At 38.9% G+C, this 21,115-nt stretch overlaps 2 protein-coding genes and 1 pseudogene across 2 annotated transcripts; all 3 read right to left on the bottom strand.

Moving 5' to 3' along the window:
- Positions 1 to 6,674: 6,674 nt before the first annotated feature.
- On the bottom strand, positions 6,675 to 7,754 carry LOC146698381 (chemerin-like receptor 1; annotated as a pseudogene).
- A 512-nt stretch (positions 7,755 to 8,266) lies between these two features.
- On the bottom strand, positions 8,267 to 12,270 carry LOC146698382 (chemerin-like receptor 1). The gene is made up of 2 exons (XM_085472663.1): positions 12,216 to 12,270; positions 8,267 to 10,133 (listed from the first exon to the last, which is right to left on the bottom strand). The coding sequence occupies exon 2, from the start codon at positions 10,111 to 10,113 to the stop codon at positions 9,028 to 9,030; it is 1,086 nt and encodes a 361-aa protein (XP_085328789.1). The 5' UTR covers positions 10,114 to 10,133; positions 12,216 to 12,270; the 3' UTR covers positions 8,267 to 9,027.
- Positions 12,271 to 16,865: 4,595 nt separating this feature from the next.
- fpr1 (formyl peptide receptor 1) lies at positions 16,866 to 20,425 on the bottom strand. Its single transcript, XM_085473474.1, has 2 exons — positions 20,365 to 20,425; positions 16,866 to 19,608 (listed from the first exon to the last, which is right to left on the bottom strand). Exon 2 carries the CDS (start codon positions 19,595 to 19,597, stop codon positions 18,461 to 18,463), a length of 1,137 nt encoding a protein of 378 aa, XP_085329600.1. The 5' UTR covers positions 19,598 to 19,608; positions 20,365 to 20,425; the 3' UTR covers positions 16,866 to 18,460.
- Positions 20,426 to 21,115: the final 690 nt, after the last annotated feature.

The raw sequence follows: 21,115 nt of genomic DNA on the forward strand, positions 1-21,115 counted from the left end.
TTGCCATCAGAATTGTTGTCTAAAGGCAAAGAAAGATGCCCAACGGATTTACTTTACCAAATTGACCATCCCAGCCTTGCCGTAATGGTCCATTTGATTCACCTTTTATTGTTCATTTTATTTTCACTTACTGAATATGGGACAGACTTGACTGGGGGAAAGAAGGGGAGAAAGAAAGAGGGAAAGAGAAACAGCTGAGAAGAGGGACGGGGGAGAAGACAAAAACCAACAGAATGAGCAGAGAAATTTTTAAAAAAAAAATAATGCATATATCAATCACCTGGGTCACCTGCTGAGAAAGAAAAAAGAAAACAAGCAGAAGAGAACAAGAGTAATAGAATAAACAACATCACAATGATATATGGGAATATGACAGTAAATACTAAATATTAAACATTATTGTGCAGCACATAAGATCAACAGAACACAGTGTGCTTTGAGGTAGGAGCCAAAAAGGGTGTAGTTTGTGGGTGTGATCACCCGTGTGTACACCTGTGAGCATGGACGCGTTTGTTTTTTGTTTTTTAAAAGGTTCCTTCATGTAATGATCTGCTAGAGGGTGTGGGGGGGCCACAGCCCCGTCCTCTAGGGCATGAAGCAGGTATGGAGGAGATCAAAACTCCAGACATCCAGAGGCCCCCAGAACACAAGAGACCAAGGAAGACCAACAGAGGGGCAGCTGCGCCACTGTCCTGGAAAGAGCTGAGGAGAGTCCCAGATGAGGGCTCACTCAGCAGCCGCGGAGCAGAAACCAGGGGGAGTTGCAGTGACGCGCCCGTGAGCTCCGCTGGCAGCCAGCCGTGCCTGAGTGACCGAGCCCCAGGCCGAGAGGCCGGGGGCACCCCACCTCCGAAGTGGCCCGAGCAAGCCCCAGGCTCCAGGCCCCGATAAGCGGCCGCCAAGGAGTGAGCCGGTGTGTACCTGGACGCCCATCCCCGGACACAAAGAACCACCAACGCACCGATGTCTGAGGGAGTCCGCCACTGGCAGGGGAAGTGGTGGTAGGGGGAGATAGGCCTCCAAACCTTGGAGGGCCTAAGATGTCCCCAGAGAGGTGACGCCTGACACCCAACCTGACATATAGACACAGAAATACAGGCACACACATACAGTGGGGCAAAAAAGTATTTAGTCAGCCACCGATTGTGCAAGTTCCCCCACCTAAAATGATGACAGAGGTCAGTAATTTGCACCAGAGGTACACTTCAACTGTGAGAGACAGAATGTGAAAAAAAAATCCATGAATTCACATGGTAGGATTTGTAAAGAATTTATTCGTAAATCAGGGTGGAAAATAAGTATTTGGTCAATAACAAAAATACAACTCAATACTTTGTAACATAACCTTTGTTGGCAATAACAGAGGTCAAACGTTTACTATAGGTCTTTACCAGGTTTGCACACACAGTAGCTGGTATTTTGGCCCATTCCTCCATGCAGATCTTCTCGAGAGCAGTGATGTTTTGGGGCTGTCGCCGAGCAACACGGACTTTCAACTCCCGCCACAGATTTTCTATGGGGTTAAGGTCTGGAGACTGGCTAGGCCACTCCAGGACTTTCAAATGCTTCTTACGGAGCCACTCCTTTGTTGCCCGGGTGGTGTGTTTTGGATCATTGTCATGTTGGAAGACCCAGCCTCGTTTCATCTTCAAAGTTCTCACTGATGGAAGGAGGTTTTGGCTCAAAATCTCACGATACATGGCCCCATTCATTCTGTCCTTAACACGGATCAGTCGTCCTGTCCCCTTGGCAGAAAAACAGCCCCATAGCATGATGTTTCCACCCCCATGCTTCACAGTAGGTATGGTGTTCTTGGGATGCGACTCAGTATTCTTCTTCCTCCAAACACGACGAGTTGAGTTTATACCAAAAAGTTCTACTTTGGTTTCATCTGACCACATGACATTCTCCCAATCCTCTGCTGTATCATCCATGTGCTCTCTGGCAAACTTCAGACGGGCCTGGACATCAGCAGCGGAACACGTCTGGCACTGCGGGATTTGATTCCCTGCCGTTGTAGTGTGTTACTGATGGTGACCTTTGTTACTTTGGTCCCAGCTCTCTGCAGGTCATTCACCAGGTCCCCCCGTGTGGTTCTGGGATCTTTGCTCACCGTTCTCATGATCATTTTGACCCCACGGGATGAGATCTTGCGTGGAGCCCCAGATCGAGGGAGATTATCAGTGGTCTTGTATGTCTTCCATTTTCTGATGATTGCTCCCACAGTTGATTTTTTCACACCAAGCTGCTTGCCTATTGTAGATTCACTCTTCCCAGTCTGGTGCAGGTCTACAATACTTTTCCTGGTGTCCTTCGAAAGCTCTTTGGTCTTGGCCATGGCGGAGTTTGGAGTCTGACTGTTTGAGGCTGTGGACAGGTGTCTTTTATACAGATGATGGGTTCAAACAGGTGCCATTCATACAGGTAACGAGTGGGGGACAGAAAAGCTTCTTACAGAAGACGTTACAGGTCTGTGAAAGCCAGAGATTTTCCTTGTTTGAGGTGACCAAATACTTATTTTCCACCCTGATTTACGAATAAATTCTTTACAAATCCTACCATGTGGATTCATGGATTTTTTTTCCACATTCTGTCTCTCACAGTTGAAGTGTACCTCTGGTGCAAATTACTGACCTCTGTCATCATTTTAGGGGGGGAACTTGCACAATCGATGGCTGACTAAATACTTTTTTGCCCCACTGTATACAAACATCCATTCCCACCCTCATGCTCTCATATCCCCAAAGGTTCTCAGTTGGATTTAGATCAGGGGAACACACAGTATAGTCCACATATGACTGTGTGGCCACTACCAGGTCCACCACCATCATCAAGTTTGCTGACGACACCGTCGTGGTGGGCCTGATCTCTGATAACAACGAGACGGCCTACCTGAAGGAGATTAGGAATCTGGAGAACTGGTGCCAGAGGAACAACCTCCTTCTAAACGTCAGTAAGACAAAGGAGCTGATAGTGGACTTCAGCACTAAGCAGGAGAGGAACTACCAGACCCCCGTCATCAACGAGTGCCCAGTGGAGAGAGTGGACAGCTTCAAATACCTCGGAGTTCACATCACGCAGGACCTGTCATGGTCCTGTCACATCAACACCGTGGTGAAAAAGGCCCGACAGCGTCTCTACCACCTCAGACGCTTGAGAGACTTCCAACTGCCCTCCAAGGTGCTCAGGAACTTTTACTCGTGCACCATAGAGAGCATCCTGGCGGGAAACATCTTAACCTGGTTCGGGAACAGCACCATGCAGGACAGATGAGCTCTACAGAGGGTTGTGCGGTCAGCTGAGCGCACCATCCGCTCCGAGCTCCCTGACCTGCACTCAATCTACAGCAGGCGGTGCTGGACCAAGGCCAGGAAGATCGTGAAGGACCTCAGCCACCCCAACAACAGACTGTTCTCTCTGTTGAGGTCAGGAAAGCGATTCCGCTCCCTGAAGACCAACACAGAGAGACTGAGGAGGAGCTTCTTCCCGCAGGCGATACGGTCTCTCAATCACACCACCACACAGTACTGACCCACACATATGGTTCTTACACACACACTGGACTTTCTGGACTTTGGTTTTGCACAACACTGGTCACTATATTCTTCATTTCCGGTTAATACTTGTACAGCTGCTGTTATTGTGTATATATTTATTTATATTTAGATTTCTTCATACATTCTTATATAGTTCTATATTGTGTATTGTGTATTTTGTTGTACAGTTATTTTATTTTCAACTTTAATTTATATATTTATCTTTATCTTATTCTTCCCAGTTAAATTTACCCTTCATTCTAATTTGTGTTGTACAGTTATTTCATTTTTAACCTTAATTTATATTTTATTCCTTCCTAGTTAAATTTACCCTTTTTAATTTTTCATATTTATTTCCTATCTTATTCATAGCCTTTCCTTTTTTGTTTTCTTTAGGTCACGAGCAGTTGTCCAAGCATTTCACTACATATCGTACTGTGTATGACTGTGTACGTGACAAATAAAATTTGAATTTGAATTTGAAAAGAGTAATCTTATTCTCCTGGAAGAAGTCCCTTCTCCTGCAGGCATTGTGTAATATAGCGATGATCTGTTGAAAAACCCAGTCATTACCACACAGACGAGGGCCCTGAGTCATGAGGCGTTCTCTCTGCAACATCTGGACATAGCCAGCGGCTATGACCTCCTGCACCCCCCCTCGTCAAGCTCCATTGTTCCACTGAAAGAAAAAGCACCCCAGACCATTATGGCATCCCCTCCACTGTGGCACATAGAAAACATCTCAGGTGGGATCTACTTGTCATCCCAGTAATACTGGAAACCATCAGGACCATCAAGGTTACATTTTTTCTCATTGGGAAATAAAACTTTCTTCCACCTCTCAGTGTCCCATGTTTGGTGCTTTCTTGCAAAGACCAAACAGTCAGTTCTGTGGCGTTCAAGCAGACGAGGCCTTTGAAGACGTTTTTTGTTTTTGAAGCCCTTCAGTCTCTGATGGTTGTGGGGCTGCATTCGGCACCACTAATGGTCTTAATTTGTGTTGAAGATCGTTCAGTGTCTTGACGGACAGCCAGTTGGATCCTCAGACTCAGTGCTGGTGAAATTTCTTCAGGTCTTCCACTTGCCTTTTTTGTTCCATAACCTGCAGGATTATTTAAGAAATTCCAAATGACTGTCTCACTCTCACTTGCATCCCACCTTAGCAGCAATGGTGCGCTGCGAGAGACCCTGCTTATTCAGTTCAACAACCCAACCACGTTTAAAAAGGGAATGTTCTTTTGCCTTTGCCATCAGAATGTCATGACAATGTGACTACCTGACAGAAAATGACAATGAATCCATGTTTTTGCACAGATTTGGCTTTTTAAAGGCTGTAAAACAGTTGATCAGCTGTAAAACAACTGGTTTCAGTTTAAGTGTTGTTTTCAGTAAATTGCATGCTCAAACTAATGTTTTGTCTCACTCCCATTTCTTCTTGTTGCATATTGAAGCTCAAACCTTGTTAAGATCCAACTATGCAAAATATGATTTTTTATTTTTATTTTTCAAGTACTCTTAAACTTTTGATCGGGACTCTATATATACTATCTTAGGTACGTCTTAGATGGACGTACAATGGTTCTTCGTTTATCGTGGGAGTTACGTTCTAAAAATAACCCGTGATAAGTGAAATCCATGAAGTAGCCAACTTTATTTTTTACAATTCTTATAGATGTTTTGAGGCTGTAAAACCCCTCACTAGACACTTTATACAATTTATACTCAGGCACGAACATTTTCACACCTTTCTCTCTTGTTTAAACATTCAACACAATTTAAGTGAGATCAAACCATTGAACAGTTTTAAATATCCAATGATTAGTGGTTCAGAATGTGCCTTGTTTTCCCCAACACTGGGATGCTCTTTGCTATTTTTGTTTTTAGATTTCTAACATGAGGCTTCCAGCAGATTTTGCAGTCTGACGTCACACCCCTTCTATAATATTTTTTCTGATTATAAATCAAACATTCTAGATGTGGTAGAAGTGGAGACTATATAGACTTTATAACCTTAATTCTTTATTTGTAACAGGGACAATGCATTTTAATAAACATTGCTTTAAATGTACCAGATTTAGCTATGAGCCAATTTTTTATCTGTAGTTCCCAGACAGAAAGAAAAGATAACAGAAACACAAGCAAAGGTTGCAGGGCATAGACCCTTATCGTGATGGAGCCGAGGCAGTTTGTTTTCAGTAATCTCTAATGAAAAAAGAAAATATAAACAAACATAAATGATTATGATACTGAATGCCTGATAAACATCTAAAACAGGAAACAAAGTCTTAAATGTTGTTGTGATCATAAAAGTTGGGATCAGATACTGAACAAAACTAAAAATAGATATATATTTAGTAAAACTAAATACTAACATATGCAAGCAAATATGCAAAACATTTTCTCTCTCTTTTTTTAAGATGCCTAAATTAAGACTAAAACTAAATGGCATTTTAGGCAAAAGAGGGAAATGTCACAATTAACAATGGTGGAAAAGACTAAGGTGAGAAGAGTGCAATTGAATTTAAGTTATACAGTATATAATAGTATGTAAAAATAAAGAATAAATAATTATACAAAGCTGCAAATGTTAAACACAATAAAACACAACAACCATAACTCGTATGTCATATATTAACAGGGAATATGCCAGACTGCTGTTATGCTAAATAAGTAAGAAAAAATATGAAAATTCACATGATGGTCTTACAAGGAACTCAGTGGTATTCCAGTCATAATAAATATATTGACTGAATGTGTTATCTTTATTATATAGTTAATAGTTTAAATGCCCACCTCTCTTACCTAATATGGCATTTGTGGGACAAGTCACATGTCCAAGTGTTATGTTACACAAAGTCGACCAGAAACAAATGTAATACTTATTTTGAAATTACTGACTCATTCTATTTTCCAGGAAGTGGCATTTTACAACCACTTTTAGTTCCATAATTGTACAAACATAGCACAAACTGCAACTGTGAGTTAAAGAGACATGAACAACTTTAGCTACTTCCATCTAATTAACATTATATATTTTTATACAATTCAAACAATCAGGTTTAGAATGATTTCCTCTGGAGTAATGTTTCTTTTGTTTCTTTGTTTCTTTAAGTCATTGCAAGCCTTGAACATTAGCATTTAAAACTGAGTTGTATTTGTGTTTACTGACTTATTGTAAGTGTGAGAGTGTTTCTCCTCCTCCTGGACGACAGTTTTGAATACATTCATAATGGATTTGCAGACTTCTTTCTTAATAAAATCTTATTCCATAAACACATGCAGCAGTGGATTCAGGCAGCTGTTGAGAAAGGCCATATTGGTGGCCAAACGGATGCCAATGATACAATTTGAAGTATCCATTTTTTTTAGCTATCACAATTTGATCCATAATATGAATAGGAGCCCAGCACAGAAAAAAAAAAAACGACTCAACTGGGTGGCCAGTGGTTTCTTATGAGATGATTGTTTTGATTGTGACAACATAAGAGGAGACAATGACAGTGGATGGGACTGCAAAAAGCACAAGGAACCGGGCGATGATAATGGGTGGATGATGAAATTGTCGCTGTATATTGGGAGATTCTGCATTACAGTCATCAGAAACCACGTAGCTGTTTAAGCAGAGAGTTTTGCTTTCATTCTTACACGCTTGCTCTGTGTCCATGATGATGGAATATGGAAAGCCGATCATCAAAGCCACCCCCCAAACACCCAGAGTCACAACCCTTACATACATTTTTTTAATCACCACCACAATGTAGACACTATCAAACATGTTCAGAATAAGTACCATGGTGTTGTGCTTACATATGAGTTTGCCAAAAGGCCAGTGGAAGTCTAAAGCAAGATTTATTAAATTAAGGGGTATAAATGCTACAAAGTAAATGAAGTTGGCCACAGGAAGGTTGAGGTACCAAAATGTGGGTACTGTTTTCCTTATCTTGAATCCAGTCGTCCAGATAACCAGTACCATTCCTGAGCACACCAAAGACAAATATCAGGAAGTGAAAAATGTTAGACACAGTAATGAAAGACTTTCTAATTTCACTAGTGGTTGTACTGGTGTTAATACAAGAGTTAATGGTTTGTTATTGTTGGTCTCCATCATTTTCTTGCCAAAGTCAGTTATAGTTTGGTTATACTCAATTAATTACCCCCAAATAATTACTTGATGTCAAATACAGTTGAAGTTACAAAGAAAATGAATTTTGTCGACATGAGCCCCCAGTGCTAAAACAACACGAATAGTGATCCGGATTAAGGCACTAAACTATGCCAAATTACAAAAATTACAGTAGTAATGAGTAATGAGTAAAAATAAATAACTAAAAGTGAATAAGAGCAGTAATAATGTCAAGTTATGAGGTTAATTAAACATTTTAAATGTTCAAAGTTATCGAAAATTTATCTAGAGGCAAATTATAATACAAATATAGGGCGTTACTACAAAGTGAATCAATATATTCAAGGTTCATTCCATGTATTTGAGTTTTATTCAATATATTCAAAGTTCATTTTATTCCATTTATATTTATGTTTATTTGACTAGATTTTATCTTAATCTGAATAAATGTCTCTGAGAATATGCATTTGTATTTGCTTTCAGGTGCAACTGTGTGGCTGAACACAAAACTGTGCTGAAAACAAAACTGTTCAAAATGCATGTTTCATGAATCTTATATATTTGTTTGTGTTGTGTGTTTATTTATTTACACAGGATAATTACATGTCATCTTATAAACACTGTATTCTCTTAATTCACCCTTTATTTCACTTGTTTGCCTACTTTTAATAAATAGTTTTGGCATAAGAAGGGCACCAAAAATGATTATGCTTATAAATGGCAGATTTAACCATGCACGTCCTGTCTAGTCAACACATAAGAGAAACAAAGCGCATTTTGTCTGATTTTCTTAATTTAGTTTTTAGAAGTTGCAACTCAATCATGTGTGGGGGTGCCATGACGTTTTAGTATGCAAACGGCTCCCTCTACTGGTTGATGTTATAATAATCAGTGTTTTCTGTTACTTGTTTTTTGATAGTGATAAGCTGCTGTCATTAGATCAGTGGTTCTTAACTTTGTTGGAGGTACCGAACCCCACCAGCTTCATATGCGCATTCACTGAACCCCTCTTTAGTGAAAAATAAAATGTGATTTTTTTACTGGTGCACAAAATGAGCCTTGCATGTCATGGCGAAGGCTCTGCCGAACCCCTGAGACCGACTCACCGAACCCCTAGGGTTCGATCGAACCCAGGTTAAGAACCACTGCATTAGATGCTTCTTATTAGATGTTGGATTAATTGATACACATATGAGGATTTATTTATAGATATACAATGCAATACAATATATATATATCTTGAGCCCACATGTGGTGATTATAGGATGTATAAGTGGAGAAACAGTTCACATATCTGAATCATACTTAAGGTAGTAAAAAGCCCATAAGCAATTTGACATATGCTTTACAGCTTAATTATTTCGTTTCTTATACCTCAGTATTCAAATCTGAACTCTCTTGGTTCTGACTGGTGTCCACTGACTTTGTGTAAGTGTAATTGCGTGTCTCCTCTTCCTGGAAGGCACTCTCCAGCACAATCAGGATGGATTTGCGGACTTTATCTTTAAAATCTTGGCCCATGAACACATACAGCAGTGGATTCAAGCAGCTGTTGAGAAAGGCCACGCTGGTGGCTATCGGGAACCCAATTGTGATGATATCATCTAATATCTCACTTGAATATTCTGGCATGTGATATGCCATCTCAATTAGACCCATGATGTGAAAGGGAGCCCAGCAAAGAAAGAAAGTGATGATAATGGCAGCGATGATCTTAAAGGGGCGACTTGACTGATTGGCCAGTGTGCGGTTTCTTCTGAGACGATGGATTATAACAGCATAACACAAGACAATGAAAGTGAAAGGCACAGCAAATCCTAGGAGTACGTGTGTGATAGTCATGGCCTGATGACGAAATTCCCTTAACTTTTTCACTGATGGTGTTTCATAGTCATCAGAAAGAGCATAGTTGTCAAAGCAAATCATTTTGTTAGAGTCTTGTTCAGTGTCCCTGAAGATGAAGTATGGAGCACTGAGAATCAAAGCCACCACCCAAACACACAGACTCACATAGGATGCTCTGCGTACATTTCGGTAGTTCTTAGCCCAGACGGGCCACACCACAGACACACATCTATCCACACTGATCACCACCAGAATGTAGACACTGGCAAACATGTTCAGAAAGCTGATAGTGGTGTTCAGCTTGCACATGAACTTGCCAAAAGGCCAGTGGAAATCCAAAGCTGTGTAAGTCACACTCAGGGGCAAAAACACAGTGAAGAGGAAGTCAGCCACAGCAAGGTTGAGGTACCAAACTATGTTAACAGTTTTCTTCATCTTGAACCCGGTCACCCAGATAACCACTCCATTCCCGAGCACACCGAGGACAAAAGCCAGGGAATAAATTATGAGAGACATGATGTTAAGCCCACCATTGCTGTCACTATTCTTGGAGCCATTTCCATTAGGTGCAGCAGTTGTATTGATTGGATTGAAAGAGTTAGTGGTCATCTCCCTCACTGACTTTAGACCTGCAAAGAAAAACAATAAGTAAAAAGTTCAGCTCCCAGTCAAAGTTAATAGGAAACTGAAACTGAAGCTATGGTGACATTCAGTCTAAGGCCGTATGTCAACATAGCTCCCAGACAATTAGACAAACATGAAAGGACATTATCTCTACATTTGAAATCCTCAAAAAAGCACACATTTTCTGTAATCAAGTGTTGTAAGTAAAGTTGTAAAGTGTGATTTCGTTTTTCTTCTTTTCTCTGCTGCACCCTTTAAGGGTCACCAGAGTGGATCATTTGCCTTCGTGTGACACTATCCCACATAGCAGCAGTGTTGGGCAAGTTACTTTGAAAAAGAAATTAATTATAGTTACTAGTTACTTCTTCAAAAAAGTAACTGGATTAGTAACTGAGTTACAAGATTCTAAAAGAAATGAATTACTTGAAAAGTAACTATTGCGTTACTTTAAAAAAAAAAAAAAAGTGGGGTCCAGGGTATGATTAGCCATTTTTAACTAATTTTCATGTTTCCTCTACATTTCACCTTTAAAAACTATTTACTTTACCTTGTTTGGTATCGTCCTTTTCAGCACAACCTCATGTGTCTGAATTTACAGTTATGTTTTCATTTTGACATACTGTATTAACACAATTGATCTAAATTGAGACAAAAAGCATAAAATCCGAGTAGGAAAAGTTATATTTTTTACTGTAAATAACCATTTCAAACTATTTACATAACAATCAGCTGTTCTGCATTCAATAAGATGCCACACAAATTATTTGTGCCACTCCAAATATTTCTGTCCACTATAGAGAAGAACATCACAGCCTGATACCTGCAGGTCTGACAGCAGGAGGTGTATCACTGCCGGTTTCTATCTGGAGACAGCAGTCGCCTCATTGTTCAGACATACAACACAAAACTATCCACAACACTACACAAGACTACACACTGGCTACACACTCCAAACACGCTAAACGTCACAAATCTCTCACATCTCAAAACTCGCTCTCTCTTTTTCTGCTCTCTCTCTCTCACTCCTAAAACTTCCCCCTCTTCCTAAACAACCAAATGTCATTTTGCCATATCATTTTTGATTGGTGGACATGGTACATTTTCTCACCAACAAAAAGGGCTGTTTTTGTCTTGTTTTTTTTACATTTTTGGTCATAAGCAGAGAGTGCTTGCTAGCACTGTCCTTAGACAGTAAACGTGACAAAAGTATTCAGGAAAAACAAGCATATATATTGTTTATCCCCCATCTTACACTTCCTTTGTCCAATATATATCCATTATCCCTCTGCACATGTCAAAACCATCACAGTCTTGCCTCTAATGTTCACCTGAGGTGTTCCTCTGAAGGACTCATTTCTAATTTATGTACTCAAAATGGTATTGTTTTTGCCACCCCATCTGAATCCCATGTCACTCAGAAGCCACACTAACAAAATTTCTCTAGATTTCCCTGCTACTCTGTCAATACCGTCACCTCTTCAGGTTCTCTTCCACCTGCTCAGTCCTCTCACTAAAGAACACAATGTCATCATAGTCCACAAAGACGCCTTGTTGACCTCATCTGTCAACCTAATGTTGCAAACAAGAAGGGGCTCAGAGCCGATCCCTGATGTAATCCCACCCTCACCTTGGATCCATCTGCCACTCCTACTGTCTCGCTGTTCTCATACATGTCCAGCACCACCATCACATACTTCTCTGCTGCTCCTGTATGAATTCTGACCTTCTTTATACTTTGCATCTACATTCTCAAGGCAAACATTACATCTGTAGTGCTCTTTCTTGGCATGAAGCCATAATGCTGCTTATCAAACATCTCCTCCCTTCTTAACCTGACTTCAGCAACTCTTTCACATATCCTCGTGGTATGGCAACAACTTTATCCCTCTGTAGTTTAGATACAGCTTTGCACATCACCCCTGTTCTTGAAAACTAGCACTAGTCCTGTGAAATAACACTAAATTAGTGTTTTTACATCATGTGACAGTGTAAGAAAATGAATTTCCTGTTTTTTTTATGCACATATACATATTTAGAGCAATATTCCTGGGAAATCTTTCATGCTTGGTGAAAAATGAAGTAAATACCTTGTGAAGCTGTCTTGTTGGTTGTTAATGAATCCTCTGCAGAAGAATGTTTGATCCAACTCTGACAGCTTAGCTGAGACTCGTGTGGGGTGTATGTCGCTGCTGATAAACATGCAAATCCACAGGAAGTTTGTAAAAGTTAAAACATGAGAGAGCATTCTATGATGGTTGGGAGCATGAGGGTTTGCAATGCCCTCATGCAAAATTTGGACTGCAACATATTGCATCAAGAATGCAGCATTATTTTTTCTAAAAGCAAAAGACATGTAATATTAGAACATATATATTCTTGTGAGAGGGCCACAGTGTAACACGGCTAACAGCTGGCTGTTTTGCTATTTAACACCATTATCTTTCTGTTGCAACCTTGGGTTTGGTGAGTATCAAGTCATGAAATATTCTGAGGACAACCAACCTGTTTCCATAATCAGTAGCATATAATATAATTCAGTAAATAAAAGCAAAATATTAACTTTCTAACTTATTGTCCCTATGCCTTGGGTGTTTATTTTGTTTTTGTTTTTATTTGCAAGAAACATAAAAAATACTTTATGTTCATGATTAGTGATTTTTAAAGTTCTTCAGGTTTATAGAAAAATATCTGATGTATCTGGAGTTCTACAAATATGTTATTTAGTAATTTAGCAAAGCTCTTTTTTTGTGGATGAATTCACTAAAGATTAATGAAACAGTTAATGGATGATATGTCACCCCTTATAAAGAACTAGATCTACAGGAAGTTTGCACAACATTTAAAATGAGAATGTTTCTATTCCTTTTCAGTGATGCAGTATGGGGCTCTTATCAGCATCCGGTTTTGCAATCTTGATAAAATACTTTTTACGCTGAAGGCCAGCTGTCCTTTTCTTGTGTCTGCACAATATTCTCACGAAAAAATAAAAAAAAAAAAACTCCATGTGGAAATGTAACTAATATGTCAACTTCTCAAGGAATAGCAGCTGAAACAGCATCTGTAACAACAGAGGATAATTTATTTAGGGTCTGACAGCAGTTTAGCATCTGTGTCCAGATGCTCATACCTTTTTTCTGGACTGTACATTCTTAACAGCTTCAGATCATCATCATCATCATCATCATCATCATCATCATCATCATCATCATCATCATCATCATCACCACCCTTCTTACATCTGCCATGCATTTGGGATTTAAAGGAAACTTAACTCAGTCTAACAATTACCAAAATTTGACCCTTTGAGCGAGTATGGTTAAATCTGATTTTCTGTTCCTTTTAACTTATGATCAGAATTGAGACAGAGAATTTTTTTTGCGTCAGTTACAACACCTCTACTGATGTTGTATTACAACTCATTTCTGCTTAACCCTGAAATATGTGTATTGAGTCCTTTTCCATTCCATGAAAAACAAAACTATAATGTCTTCATGGCAAGAGGATGTCACTAAATACTCCTTGAAATAAAAATGTAGAAGCTAACCAGCAAACCTAAAAAAAAAGAAAGTGTATCTATATAGAGTGCTATATGAAATTTATCTGTGAGCCAAACACTCAGTGGTCCAGAAGAAGATGGAGCAGCTGCTGCTCGCCCTCCGACATGATAGCAGGACAGCATTACACTACTTGTCTTGAAGACCCAAAAGGAAAGTCTCCTCACTAGCAGGAGATTTAATAATAGTGTCATTAAGGTGTATCAGGTGTAAAATTTACACTGTTGGCTCACACAAGCTCTGCCAAAGCTCCAGACCACATGAGCTCATAGCCCATGAAACAGTCAGGCATGAAACAGTTATAAATCGACAATATAATAATACTTTAAAGTAAAAGTAGAGCATATTTTCTGGAACTGCAGTTTCATTACAACATGACACAGTTATACAAATAATAATAATAATAATAATAATAGTAATAATAATAATAATAATAATGAAGCGCACTCTCTGGACTATTCTCTTTTAAGTGAATAGTATTGCATTTGGTATATAAAGTAAGTAATAAATAATAGGCACTGAATTTTGCTTCTAATCTATGGAAGAAAAACATTCACTGATTCTAATCAACAAGAAGGATTCCCCTGCCACCTACAGCTCAGTTTGAGGTATATTGTGTTGATATCCCTGGAGCTACAAAGGAGTTGATTCTATGTGAGTTTGCAGTTTAACTTTGAGTGGGACATTTACATGATAATCCGTCAATCCATTTTCTTAACCAGTTCTCAATCAGTGGACAAAGAAAGAAATGAAGAAAGATTATATTTATATTTTCCATAAATCATGAAGGTTGGGGTTAGGATTCAGAGCTACAGTTAAGGTCATCGCTGATGTTGACTTAGGTGTCAGAGGGTTGACCTTTGCCTATCTCCATTTTATTAACTGAATAATAGTCTTTGACACCTGATTTCTATGAGACTCAGACCAAAAGTGCCTTTCTTTATGACGCATAAAGCAACTAAACTCATTTAAAAAAGATGGAAGAGTGAAGAAAAAAGAAGGAAAAAGAGGAAAATATGTAAAAGATACTAGTAGTAACTGAGTTTTATTACATAAAATAGCTTATCAAACTCCATTTATTTACCAGCAGCCTGACTTCTTGACCAGAATACACTTACAGTGACAAAAAGATGGGGGTTTACTGGCTGATTTGTACCCAAGCATGTTGCTGCAATTACATCATTAAAAACTGCAAATCAGCCCGTCTGTGCTCATGTCTTCTTCTCAAGACTGCTGCACTATATCAGTAAAGCAAAAGCGTAAAGAGTCCCTCTGCTGGACAGACATATACAGTGCAATAAAAAAAGCATTCGCACACTTCCTGATTTGGAAAGAAAAGCAACTGGACTTCTTTAAGTTGCTTGAAGACGTTTCACCTCTCATCCGAGAAGCTTCTTCAGTTCTAAAGGGTCAAATGGTGGAGAGTCCCAGATTTAAACCCAGTGGGAGTATCCTCCCAAAGAGGGATAAAGGACCCCCTGATGATCCTCTACCTAATCACACGAGCCAAGGTGTGAAAACGGGTGTTTATTGGGGTGTTTTTTGCATTCATATGTTTTAGTTACTTAAGATTACCAATTGTTCACCTAAATTTCTGTCATGAATTACTGTATTGCAGGAATTACTATACAAAAACAATACAAAAGCAGGAGCCAGGAACTAACAATCCAGGAAGGATCAGAGAAAACACAGCTTTGAGGTAGAACATGACAAAGAACACAGGGAGGCTTAGACAATAAATACACAGCAGGTAATGAGGCTGCTGTGTATTTAAGGGAAAATAGGTGGGAAACATAACACACATGGGCAAATAGACTTAACTGTGACAGTCCTGGGTCAGTTTACCCAGTGTATATATTTTGGGCAGAGGTTTTATTTATTTAATTATTTATTATTTTTAAATATGTTTTTGTTTATTTTATTTTTTTATTTATCCATTGTGATCCCTGGTTTGTTAAAGGTTTATATTCACTTCATGTGTTCTTTAGTGTTTTTAGGTTTGCTCCTAGTTCTCAGTTGGTTTAGAGTTTAGCTCTTTTCCCAGCGTTTCATCCACCGCAAAGTCCATTCACATGTCTGCGGTTTCCCTATTTAGTTCTGTCACTTCCTGTTTTATTTTGGAGGTTGTGTTCCTTTTTCATTGTCTTAAATTTTGCTTCCTTTCTCTGGTCTGTTATTCTCTATTCTGTTCTATTTGTTATCTTCACTGCTGTAATCACCCTTTTAAGTATATATAGTTATTGCCTTCTCCTTGATCTTTTTCAGAGTGTCAGTTCATTTTCCCCTCTTATTTTCCAGCTCCAGCACTCCCTTGCCTAGTATTAGGTCTCAGTTTAGGTTTCAGTTTCTTTTTTCCCTTTAGTTCTTTTTTTGTACTTTGGTCATCAGCCAGTTTTTTGTTTACTCCATCTACCTGTGAGTCTGAGTCAAAAAGCTCAAATAATCTCAAACAGCTTTATTAAACATGACAGTGAATTAGATGACCTCCACAGTCGCCAGATCGCTCCAACAGAGCATCTTTGGGTTTTACATAATGGATGTGCAACCAACAAATGTGTAGCAACTGTGTGATGCAATCATGTCAATGTCCTCCTGAGAAACAGAATATTCATTTATGTCCTATTTGAACTACCCTGTTAAGGCCTGATCTACTAAATAGAGGACATCCTGGGCTTTCCATTGACAGCTTGTGTGTTTGGGTGGCTTCTTTTAGCTCCAAAGAGGAAGGAAGTCTTAGGAAAAAGTTCAATGAGTAGATTCTTTTTGATATGGATCAAAATTTCCAATGTTTTATCCACTGCCTGACAACTTCACTGTAACACACTAAAAAGGGGAAACAGATTGGAGCCTACTGACTGATTTAAGGCCTTTAATTGTGCAAAGTGGTTTAAGGCAGTAATCACTCGATTAAAAGCTACAAATCAGTCAGCATGAGCTTATCTTTATCTTTCAACACTGCTGCGATACTTCTCATCAAAGGTATAGCAAAATAATGTTATTTTAATAACTACTGTGTTTCTCAGTATCATCCTTTAACCCTCTCAGGCTCAAATTAAACTTTTTGTTGCTAATGCACAACCAAGTCCTGCAGTGGTACTTCTGAGTAAAAAAAACCTCATAAAATATGTATGTGGGGTAATCAGGTTGTTAGTTTTTAACTGTTGCAAATCAGCAACACCTGCCTTGAGAGGGTTAAATATTCAGTAGAGGGAAATAAGTTGTTTTCTGCATTTATGTTTTGATAATGAAATGAGATGTAGGTCGACATTATCAGTGGGAAAGCATTAAAGCCAAAAATGTTTTATTGATGCAAATAATGTTGACAGAAATATTCACAATAGTAATACAATACTTATAGACATTTAAAGACAAGTAGATTTGGCCATTTGGGATTAAAAAAAATTAAAAAATACATTTTTTTCTTATAGTGGAATCAAGATTATATAATGTTGACGACATGCTTACCAAACTCATAACATTTTTACCGATTGGATGATTATTCATTTGATAGATCGAGGACTGGCAACAAGGCTGACAACTGTTCCTTCTAGTTTAGTTGTTGAGGTAAACCTCCAAAAGGCTGATTTTATCTCTGAAATGTAAAAAAATGTAGATTTGTAGTCTTTTTGGTTACAAACAGAATTAATTAATATTTGAAGAATTATAGCAATACTTATGAAGGCCACAGACATTGACCTCTCACTCCCTATCAGCTTTCCAGTGGTTCTATAGTCACTATGTATCCATTAGATCTGTTGTTCATTATGCTCAAATAAATAAATACTAGAATAGATTTCTGTCAAATGAGAATTTGATTACAGGGTTACACATTTTACTTTCATATGTACCTAAAGGTGCCATTTGTTTTCAATATTGTGAGCCAGTTTTGTCATTTACAATCATAATTGTTATCAGTTAGTTCAGTGGTTCAAAACTTTTATTTCAAACTCCACCATTTATACTGGGCAGAATCAGTTTTGTAGATTCATCTAATTTAAATTCTGTTGTATTTATGTATTGACAAATCATAACAAGGGTCACCTCTAGGTGCTTATTTACAGGGTAAAATGTGATAGGTTAATTAACAGGACAATGTATTGTCTAGCAAGAAGCACAGTCTTTATTACTATGTCAGTGATCAGTAAAACCATAAGTTAAGGCCTATTCTTGAACTGGTAATGCACTTCTAATCTGGTTTCTTTTATGTCTCATGCAGAGAAGAAGAAATTTACTGGAGTGTGAACAAAAGATGCTTCCTTCCTACAGATGATACATTGGTATTGCTTGTGTTGCATGAATTCAACCACAAACAAATTACCAATTCTGAAACTAGTTTCTCTTCTCGAAAAATTTGCAGATCTTTTTATACCCTGAGTCTGAGAAAGTGTGACAGCAAAACTAATAAAACATCACACCTACCATAGATCGATACATTTAACTCAGATTGTGAACACCTTAGAAGTAACACGCATCTCATTTCAGGTGTTGCTATAAATACTAAATAGTTGCCACTGAAACAATTTTAACCATCCTCAATGCTTTAACACATAAATGAATTGCAAGCTTATTGTACAGTATCACTAAAACAAAGTCTAAGAGGCTGTAGCTGAGAAACACTCTGCTGTCACAACAAAAAAGTGAAGATAAAGAGGAAATCCTCCTGTACACCTGACAGATTAACTCTTTTGATTAAGAGAACTTTTGATTAAAAGTTGTTTAAAAGTGATTTGTTATACAGTTATTTCTACTCAGAAAGTTTATTCATGTCTTTAACGGCCTTATAACTCAGCATCAGAAAATGACTTATCTTTGCTGCGAGTGGTGACCATTGAGTTTGTATAGGTGTATGAGCGAGAAACCTCTTCCTGGAAGGCACTCTCCAGCACAATCAGGATGGATTTGCGGACTTTATCTTTAAAATCCTGGCCCATGAACACATACAGCAGTGGATTCAGGCAGCTGTTGAGAAAGGCCATACTGGTGGCTATTGGTAACCCAATTATGGTGATATCATCTAATATCTCACTTGAATATTCTGGCATGTAATTTGCCATCTCAATTAGACCCATGATGTGAAAGGGAGCCCAGCAAAGAAAGAAAGTGATGATAATGGCAGCGATGATCTTAAAGGGGCGACTTGACTGATTGGCCAGTGTGCGGTTTCTTCTGAGACGATGGATTATAACAGCATAACAGGAGACAATGACAGTAAAGGGCACAACAAATCCCAGTAGGAAGCGTGTGAAAATCATGGCCTGATGACGAAACAACTGAGTGTCATTGTATGTGTCTTCATCATCAGAAAGAGCAAAGTTGTTGAAGCAGTTGATGATATCCTTATTGTGGTACGATGGCCCGATGTCCCTGAAGATGAAGTATGGAGCACTGAGAATCAAAGCCACCACCCAAACACACAGACTCACATAGGATGCCTTGCGTACATTTCGGTGGTTCTGAGCCCAGACAGGCCACACCACAGACACACATCTGTCCACACTGATCACCACCAGAATGTAGACACTGGCAAACATGTTCAGAAAGCTGATGGTGGTGTTCAGCTTGCACATGAACTTGCCAAAAGGCCAGTGGAAATCCAAAGCTGTGTAAGTCACACTCAGGGGCAAAAACGCAGTGAAGAGGAAGTCAGCCACAGCAAGGTTGAGGAACCAAACTGTGTTAACAGTTTTCTTCATCTTGAACCCGGTCACCCAGATAACCACTCCATTCCCGAGCACACCGAGGACAAAAGCCAGGGAGTACACAACGATAGACATGGTGTTCAGAGAATGTCTCAAATCGGCGTGCTCGTTTCTGTAGTCATACTCTGTGCTTTCATCATATATAGAGCCATTACTTCCAAAGTCATCTGTTCCATTAAAGAGATTTGGAGGGGTGCCAGTCATTAACTCCATCATTGTCTTTGAACCTACAACACAAACAAACATGAATATTAACCTTTTTAGATTTTCCTGAGATTACTAATGACCAACAAAGCAAAACTCTTTAAACTGAAACATAGAAAGCAGTTCAGTCAAATAAAAAGAAAGAAAGGTTGCCTTTATTTCATTCCCCCCAAAATCATACCGAAACATGACATAACTCCAACATGCCCTAAACAGGGCAACTCCATTATCCACCCATTTAGTGCACCCTAAAAGTAATTAGAGCAAATATTAAAAGCATTTTAATAAAGTTTACTTCTGCGTGCTTTTTAAAGTTTAATTTAAAAAAGCTCAAACCTCCTCAAGTTTTGTGCAGCGTGCATGTGCAAATTTCCCACTGTGTTAAAAATCACATGAACGTAAGTTGGGGTTTTTTGGGGGGGGTTTTTAAAAAAAGGAGAGAAAAATACGGAAGAGGATTTAAGGTTTAACCACAGATAACTACATGCAAGAAACAGTTCCCACGTATGAAAATATGGCTATACGTAATAATACTTACATTTAATACATATAATACGTTGCTAATTGCATAATGTTTATATAGTTCACGGCTCCACAAAACAATTAAAAAGCCCAGTTCCCGACGTTTTTCCAAAAAAAAAAAAAAAAAGCCCAACCATTCTAATGTGAGATGCTTCCCAGAAACAGTGTATATTTCTTACATTTAATTTTCTTTTCCTACTTCCCCCCCCTTATTTTTCTTCGTCTGAATAACAAAGCAGAAAAAACTACAATCCTACCTCTCTCGGCGACCCACTCAGATCTCTTATGTCGAACACCCTCCCTTTACCTCCGACTGGGCTTTGAAAAAGCTGGAGCTCAGATCGCGGAGTCGTTAAATATGTGACGTCAAATCTGGGACGGGGTGCTGAGGTCCCGCCCTCCAACTACCATAACTCTCACCGACAATGAACTTAAATGAACTTCTCGAACTTTTGATTTCCATGCATCGCAACATATTCTAATGCACAGTGCTAAACCAGCAGTTTGTCAGTGATGACTTATTAAATCTGTCCACGCAGAGTGGAGATTTAAGTGTGAGTTTAAATGTGTTGCCTGCACACATTAAATCCAACACGACAGTCAAAATGATGCTCTAATCCGCAAGAACTGCGCTAGTGCTTCACTAAAACTCCTGCCTCTGCAAGATTTTCTTCAAATGTCTGCCACAATTGTCTTCATTTTTCTTCGGGAAACTCCAAAAGTGAAAACCCTGAGTAACCAAACAACTAAATGTATAAATTGTGGGTTGTTGAAATGACTACCTGAGAAGGAGTGGAGCCTGGACTTCTCATACGCCCACCTGGGCTCCTGCTGCGTAATGTGTTTTTCTCTGCGTAGGTTGAGCTCATGCTTGCTTGTGGTTAAGTGTAATTGCTCTGTGTTGTTGACTGATTTGACATCTTTGCATGTTGGTATATGCATCTCCAGCCTTCCAGCATCTGTCAGTATCTGTTGCGCTTCTGTAGATAACAACCCGCAAAAAACAAA

Source organism: Copadichromis virginalis, linkage group LG11 (assembly GCF_057382275.1).
Source record: "Copadichromis virginalis isolate Kocher_CV1m ecotype Utaka linkage group LG11, C_Virginalis_male_GT1.1, whole genome shotgun sequence".
In the NCBI taxonomy this organism is placed as follows: Eukaryota; Metazoa; Chordata; class Actinopteri; order Cichliformes; family Cichlidae; genus Copadichromis; species Copadichromis virginalis.